Source organism: Triticum urartu, chromosome 2 (genome assembly GCF_003073215.2).
Source record: "Triticum urartu cultivar G1812 chromosome 2, Tu2.1, whole genome shotgun sequence".
Classification (NCBI taxonomy): domain Eukaryota; kingdom Viridiplantae; phylum Streptophyta; class Magnoliopsida; order Poales; family Poaceae; genus Triticum; species Triticum urartu.
Window position 1 is genome coordinate 523,776,724 of NC_053023.1, and position 7,026 is coordinate 523,783,749.

General features: G+C 44.7%; 1 protein-coding gene across 1 annotated transcript; it reads left to right on the forward strand.

Moving 5' to 3' along the window:
* Nucleotides 1-27: 27 nt before the first annotated feature.
* Nucleotides 28-4,037, forward strand: LOC125541756. Its single transcript, XM_048705093.1, has 4 exons — nucleotides 28-153; nucleotides 239-306; nucleotides 3,071-3,264; nucleotides 3,524-4,037. Exons 2-4 carry the CDS (start codon nucleotides 246-248, stop codon nucleotides 3,644-3,646), a joined length of 378 nt encoding a protein of 125 aa, XP_048561050.1. The 5' UTR covers nucleotides 28-153; nucleotides 239-245; the 3' UTR covers nucleotides 3,647-4,037.
* The last annotated feature ends 2,989 nt before the right edge of the window (nucleotides 4,038-7,026 follow it).

Here is a 7,026-nt window from a genome sequence, read left to right on the forward strand (position 1 = left end):
TCCTACTAGCTTGTATGTTGATGGCAGTATCTTACAAGATTGTTACATACGTAACATTTGACCTATTTTGTTCAGGATCCCCGCAGCCGCAGCTGGTCCAAGCTCCGGAGACCGAGCAGGAGGAAACTTCCCAGTTCCCAACGTGCCTTCATGGTGAGTACAAAAGTGTTAACATGCACTGTATTTCTGAATCTGCTGTCGATTTCCTTCACACATTGACGAGCTACGAGCTTCTCAGGGTGAAGATGCTCGTCGGTGTCTTCTTTGCCGCAGTACCTCTTTACAGACAGATGAGAGCCCTGGAAGGTAAATACAAATCCACTTGTGGGCTACTACCTTTTCCATTAGTTCCATAACAGAAATAACATAGCATTGGATAATCACCTCTTAGAGGTCCTTTGTCCTTTTATTTTGCTTTGTACATATACTGTTTTATATTATTATAATGAAAATTACTGTAGAACAATTGTTCTATGGTTTCGGCTTAAAAAAACAGAAATAACATAGTCCCAGAAGATAGAAAAAGAGGCAGAGTGCCAAAACATGATATAGTACCAGCTACTACCGTCCAGAGCGGCTAATAAGAGCAACACAGCCGAAAAGGATATGCGAATCGGGTACTGATACAGTACCAGGTACTCCACTACCGTACCGTCCAGAGAGGCTAAGGGCCCTAGGCATCGCGCGCCTTCTGCACCACATTCGGCACCCATCAGGATTCCTTTGTGACCCTCATTCTTCAGTCCTATCCAAGTATTAGATCAGGAGGAGCACATAGACAGCACCATTGTCAAAGGTGAGCAAACCACACAATGCTCCAAACATACCTTGTTCCGACAAGTCCAGATCACCTAGCAAAGGGCCGCGATCACCCCAGGAAGGAAAGCCTGAGGCGAGAGTGGACGATCTGCACACAGGGGCATCTGCACCCGCTTTTCAAAAATGTACTTTTTACGTGTTTTGTAATGTTCAAAAATTCTATTAAAAAATATGCATACATGTTGGCAAAGATACGTCCACGGCACAAAATTTTGTGTAAAAAAGTATTTTTGTTTTGTCTCAGTAAAAAAGGCAAATTTTACTGCTTCTAAATAGCGTTTCATGGCACAAAATTTTGTCTTTTTTGCATAGGCTACAAAAAAAGTTGTTTTTCTGTGAAACTTTCTGCACACACATGGAATATGGAGATGTCCGCGTGCACCCTTTTCAGAATTTTTTGACATTGCAAAATGTATTTTCCAAAATGGGTTGATATGTACCCAGGTTCATCCATGCACTTCTCAGTCTGAGGCTAACTATAAAACTGCCAAAAAGAGTTTTCTTTTAGAAAAGGAGGATGACCCCCGGCCTCTGCATCTAGGAAATGCATACGGTCACTTTATTAATTATTCTCGAGGACCTTACAAAGTATTACAACAATATGCTTGAATCCGCCATCTTGACAACATATGCCACTACTCATATCCATATGATGAAGGGGTGCTAGCTGGGCCAAATACCGAGACCACTCACCTAAGCATATCATCAAAAGCCAGAAGCCCCAGTCGAGCCACATACCGGGTCTGGGGCATAAACTGGTTTGACGCACTCACATGTGTCGTCGCCGCCATCTTCCACAGGTCCGTCTTCAGAGCAGATATTGAGGCTTCTACCTTGTCAGGCCACTCTGCCATCGACGCCACCATGACGCGAGACAACTACCTCCTCCCGCGCGAGTCCATCACCGCGCATCGGGCGCCGAGTGTCCACTGCGCCAATCCGCTGAGATCCGCCGTCATCAATGTGTAGGATGAAGCACCTCCACCAAAAAAGCCGCCCACTGGTCCCTCGATCCCGTGTACGCCTCCAAGAATGATGCTCCCAAGGAGGAAACGACATCAACGCGTCGCCGTCATCCGATCTACTGATCTACGGTTTCCCCCGGAGGTAGCGGGTAGAGGTCTGGAGTTTCTCCACGACGATGCCTTCAAGAAGGTAATGACACAAAAGAGTGCCGCCAATGCCGGTCTTGGCATCAAGCCGAGAACGAGGTTTTCACCCGGATCCGCTCGAAGAACCTCCATCAAGCATCTGTGCACGAGTGGCTGTCGATCTGAGCCGCCGCACATCGAGCAGGCCACATCGGTCAGATCAGATTTGTTCGGAGGGCAAACCAGGCATGGCGCCGACCCAACCACCAGGCCCTCCATGCCGTCACCGCCGATCCGAGGTCAGATGGTTCGTCGCTGCAGACCCGGCCGCTGCCGCCGAACGCAGCCAAGGGCCGCTGCCCGAAGCAGGGCCGGCCGCCGCACCCGCCACCATCGCCACCCTAGGCCGAGGCTGCCGCCGCGCCGCCGCCGGTCAAGGCAGGCCCGCCACGCCATCAAGGCTAGATCGGCCGTGCCACCACACGCCGCGGGGCTCCGCACCGCCCCCATGCTGCAGGAGAGAGGGAAGGCCCCCGCCACCGTCGTCAGCCCCCAGGCTATAGGCCGGCGGCGGCGGAGGGAGGGATGGAAGGATAGGGAGCCCCCGGCGGCTAGGGTTGCAATCCCGCCCGAGTCGCCCGAGCGGGGGCGACGCGGGGGGAGCGGGTTGAAACCAGACAGCACGCACCAGCCAACGCCCGCCCTCATCGTTCTGATTCTGGTCCCATATTAGTGCTCAAGAGTGATCTGATCCCACAACCCTTTCTCACAATGATCACAAAAGCACAAAAGGGAGACCCTAGCCATTTCCTCTTTATAAATTGTTTTTTCGCAAGGACAAAATTTAGATACAATTGCATAGAAATGTTAGAATTTTAAGAGGAATTTTATTCGTTTGGAGATACAAGCCAGCATTGTCCTCGCAAACTCATGAAAAGCTTGTCACACAGTAAAAATCGTTAAGAATGATTTTTTTTCTAACATCAGTACATGTTTATGCCTTTTATGTGCATGAAAATTTTCATGATGAAATGACACATTTTACTTGGAAGAAAAAAATACAGTAACATTGCTCTGAAAATAATACTCCCAAATTATGTCGATCTTAGCGTGCATCTTGATTTTAACTTCACTCCATGTGTGTAAATCACATACAATAGATAAGGTTGAGCAGACGGCAGAAGTAGCAATTGAGGTGGTCGAAAAAGTGGCTGAGGCAGCTGAGAAAATTGCTGACGATGTCTCTGAAGCATTTCCCGGTAATGATAACGTAAAAAAGGCAGCATCCAGGATCAAGGCCATCGCAGATGAAATTGAGAAGGACGCGGAGAAAGCCGAGGCCCTAATCGAGAAGGTTAGGTTAACTTCCTACTAATTTATTACTCCCCGGTTTTAAGCTCAATGGCATTTTTAATTAGAAAAAGATCAATGGTATTTTTTAAAGGGAAAATCTTAATGCACTACATGGCAACTAATCTCTATTTGGTTCGAGGAAATTAATTAAAATGTGTGGTGCTTACTATGTCAAGATATTTGACCTTTTATGTGTGGAATTACTAACCTTTTTCCCTTTTTTTTGGAAGGACTAACCTTTTTTCCCTGGTTCAACGCAGGTCGATGAGATAGAGAAAGAGATGGATTCCGTAGTGGATTCTGTAATTGAGAAGGTCAAGAAGGAGAGATCATTGAGAAAGAACTCTGTGAGAGGAGACGATGGCGATAGGAAACAGAAGTAACACTTACTACTAGTAGGTGTTAACAGAGTATCGAGGCAAAATGCAGATATTACTTTGTACTATTCTTTTCCCTGTTTAAGATGATCACGGATCGGATTCCCTATTCCATTTCATAGAAACCAAACCAATATTGAAGCACAAGGCTACCGCTTATCCGACTTTGAACTATTTTCGCATGTGGTAGCTTTATTGGACCACTTTTAGCCTCCCATTAGGGATGAGATGGTTAGCTGCAATGTATGTTCTTTGATCAGAAAGCATCGCATTGAATGATGGTCTTGCATCCATCAAAGCCCGCCGAGGAACAGTCTACACCTGTGTACCAAAAACAATCCATGACATTGTATTATGTGCTTGAATTTTAGTTGGGTCTCTAGCCACTCCTTTGGTAGACATAATGTACCTTACATACTCCTCTTGATCATGTGCAAATGAGTATTTCTCCAGTTTAGCAAACAACTTGTTGATTATAAGTGTTTCAAATATAGTAGATAGATGTTGCATATGTTCTTTTGGAGAAACACTATATATTAATACGTCATCAAAGAAAACAATTACAATTCTTCATAGATAAGGAGTTAGCACTACATTCATTAAGGACTGAAATGTGACAAGGGTATTTGTGAGCCCAAAAGGGATCACTACATATTCATAATGCCCCACATGAGTAGAAGTGCAGTTTTTGCAACATCCCCGGGTCTCATTTTGATTTGGTGATATCCACTCCTCATTGCTATCTTGGAAAATAATTCTGCTCCTTGCAATTCATCAAGTAAATATTCAACAATTGGGATTGGATACTTGTTTTAAATAATTTGAGAGTTAAGCTTTATATAATCAATGGATAGCCTCCAAGTTTCATACTTATTTTTTCACTAGCAAAGCAGGGGAAGAATATGGACTTCAACTAAGCTGTATAACACCAATTATCAGGATTTCTTTAATTATTGTTTGCAAAATATCCTTAAGATGGTGTGGCATTCTATATGCTCTCTGAGTTATGATTTTAGTATCAGAATTAAGTGGTATAGCACAGTCACAAGGAGGTGAAAGTTCTGTGAGCTCCTGAAATAAATCATTGTAATAAATCCAATAATTCCTCTATTACTGGTGGAAACTGTTGCTTGAAAGTTGACTCCTCTGAATTCTGATGTAGCAACAATGTACAAAAACAGCCCACATACTGCTTGCTCTAGTGACTTTTCAGGTGTGTTGGTAGCTTGTATTGGAGGGGATAGAGGTATGTTATCATCCACAACAATAGTAATCATTTGTCCCTCCAAGCTTGTGATCTGCGTCACCATTGTTATATTAATTTATTTCCACTGGATTATATCTCTTTAACCAACCAGCTCCCAAAATTATGTCATATCCTTCAGTACTAGAATTCTGAAAGTGTCAATAAAATTCTCTACCTGGATATGATAGTTTCAATTAAAGCAAGTGAATTCACTCCAAAGAACACCTCCACTAGCAACCAATACTTTAATTTTGGCAGTAGAAGCAGGAGAGCAATCTAGCTTGTTTACTACTCCCACTTCCTCTGAAACTTAATGTAAGATGTTCAATTTAAACTGTAAAAACGTCGTACTCCCTCCTTCCATCTATATAGGGCCTAATGTGTTTTTCGATGCTAACTTTGACCAAATGTTAGAGCAACAATATATGACATGCAACTTACACAAAGCATGTCGTCAAATTCGTATGTGAAAGGAGATTTTAATGATATAATTTTCACATTATGCGTGTCATGTATTATTAATCTTGTCAATAGTCAAAAGTCGTCTTGAAAAACGCATTAGGCCCTATATAGATGGAAGGAGGGAGTACATTAAATTAGAGATGTTGTACTTATGGAGAAATAAAAGCAGAAGTACTTCCACTATCAATCAGGGTAGTTGCAATAATATTGCTGATCTGCACATTCATTGTAAATGTATTTTCAGCAGCTCCAATTCCCGTGGCAGCACACATAGATACTTGTAATACAACTCTTTCATTAGTTGGTGTTGGAATTTTGCTAGTAGGCCTTTGGCTCAAAGCCCAACTAAAATTCTGAAATTCTCTTGGCCCATTCATGCACACATGTGAGTGGAGTGAGTGAGGCTAAAGTTTAGTCCCACCCCGGAAGTTGAGAGAGAGTTGCACCTCTTTATAAGGTGAGCTCTTCTGCCACTTGTATGAGCATGAGAAGAGGAGACCTACACGCGCGCTCCTCCTCCTCGCTCGCCGCGCCACGGGTTGCGCCGAGCCGAGGACAGAGCTATGCATGTTGTCTATATTTTTGCTGTTTGGGAAAATTAGTGAGTCATTAATTAATAACTAATGGACGCGTTAATTACTGAACCGTTTCCGACTCTTTTGGATCGTGATGACTCGGACGTGAGGACAGAGCTAGTCAGACGGACGTCTACACTAGCCGCCGCCGCTTCGTATGGTTTCTCACCACCGTTCCAGATCATTGCGCCGCCAAGCAAGTCTTCTCCATCCCTCCTTTCGGCGTGCACCGGGACAAGGGACAGCAGGCCTCCGGAACCCCGCCTCTCGTGATCCTGTACGGGAGAGGGGCGATCAAGTTTTTGGGGAGCGCACTCGCGCGACTGCTGGCAGCGACGACTTCTTCCCCGACCTCGGCAACCTCATCCTCGACGACATGGGCGACAACGTCAACACCGGCGGTGCTGCTCCCGCTGCACCGTATGTGATTCTATCCTTCCTGTTCGAGATCGTGGTAGAATTCATGTTTCTAGTATGTGCCCTAGATGTGATCTGTTCATCTGCTATGCTACTTCGCATGATTAGTTTAATCTCTGCTACTGTAGTCATGATTTATCTTCTAATTATTCGGATTAAATCTCGTAGTAACTTGCTCATACTTCCAACAATCCAAAAACCTGATTATAGGCAATTTACTCTGAGTGGTTTTGCTGCGCATCTAAAGCGGCCCGCCTTTAAGGGGGCGCAATATAAGAGGTGGCGCACAAGAGCAGTCTACTGGTTTCAGACCATGGGCTGCTATGACGCCACCAAGGGCAAGCCTGAGGGCGATGTTAATCCAGCACAACTGGAAGCTTTTGAGAAGATCGATACTCTCTTTAAAGGCGCTCTTCTTAGTGTTCTGGATGATTCCATTGTGGATTTGTATATGTCATTTGAAAATGACAAGGACATGTGGGCTGCGCTCGAGGCCAAGTTTGGTTCCTCGGACGCCGGCAACGAGTTGTACGTCATGGAGCAATTCTATGACTACAAGATGACTGATGAGCGCTCTGTTGTACAGCAGGCTCATGAGATACAGTCGCTCGCAAAAGAACTTGAGTACTTCAAGTGTGTGTTGCCGGACAAATTTGTTGCCGGAGGCATCATTGCCAAACTTCCAC

Excerpts from the sequence above, each read along its gene's own strand:
- LOC125541756 (XM_048705093.1), top strand. The coding sequence starts at position 246 with ATGCTCGTCGGTGTCTTCTTTGCCGCAGTACCTCTTTACAGACAGATG. Across the intron at positions 307-3,070 it reads ACAGATGAGAGCCCTGGAAG|ATAAGGTTGAGCAGACGGCA; the intron begins GTAAATACAAAT and ends CACATACAATAG. Across the intron at positions 3,265-3,523 it reads CCGAGGCCCTAATCGAGAAG|GTCGATGAGATAGAGAAAGA; the intron begins GTTAGGTTAACT and ends GGTTCAACGCAG.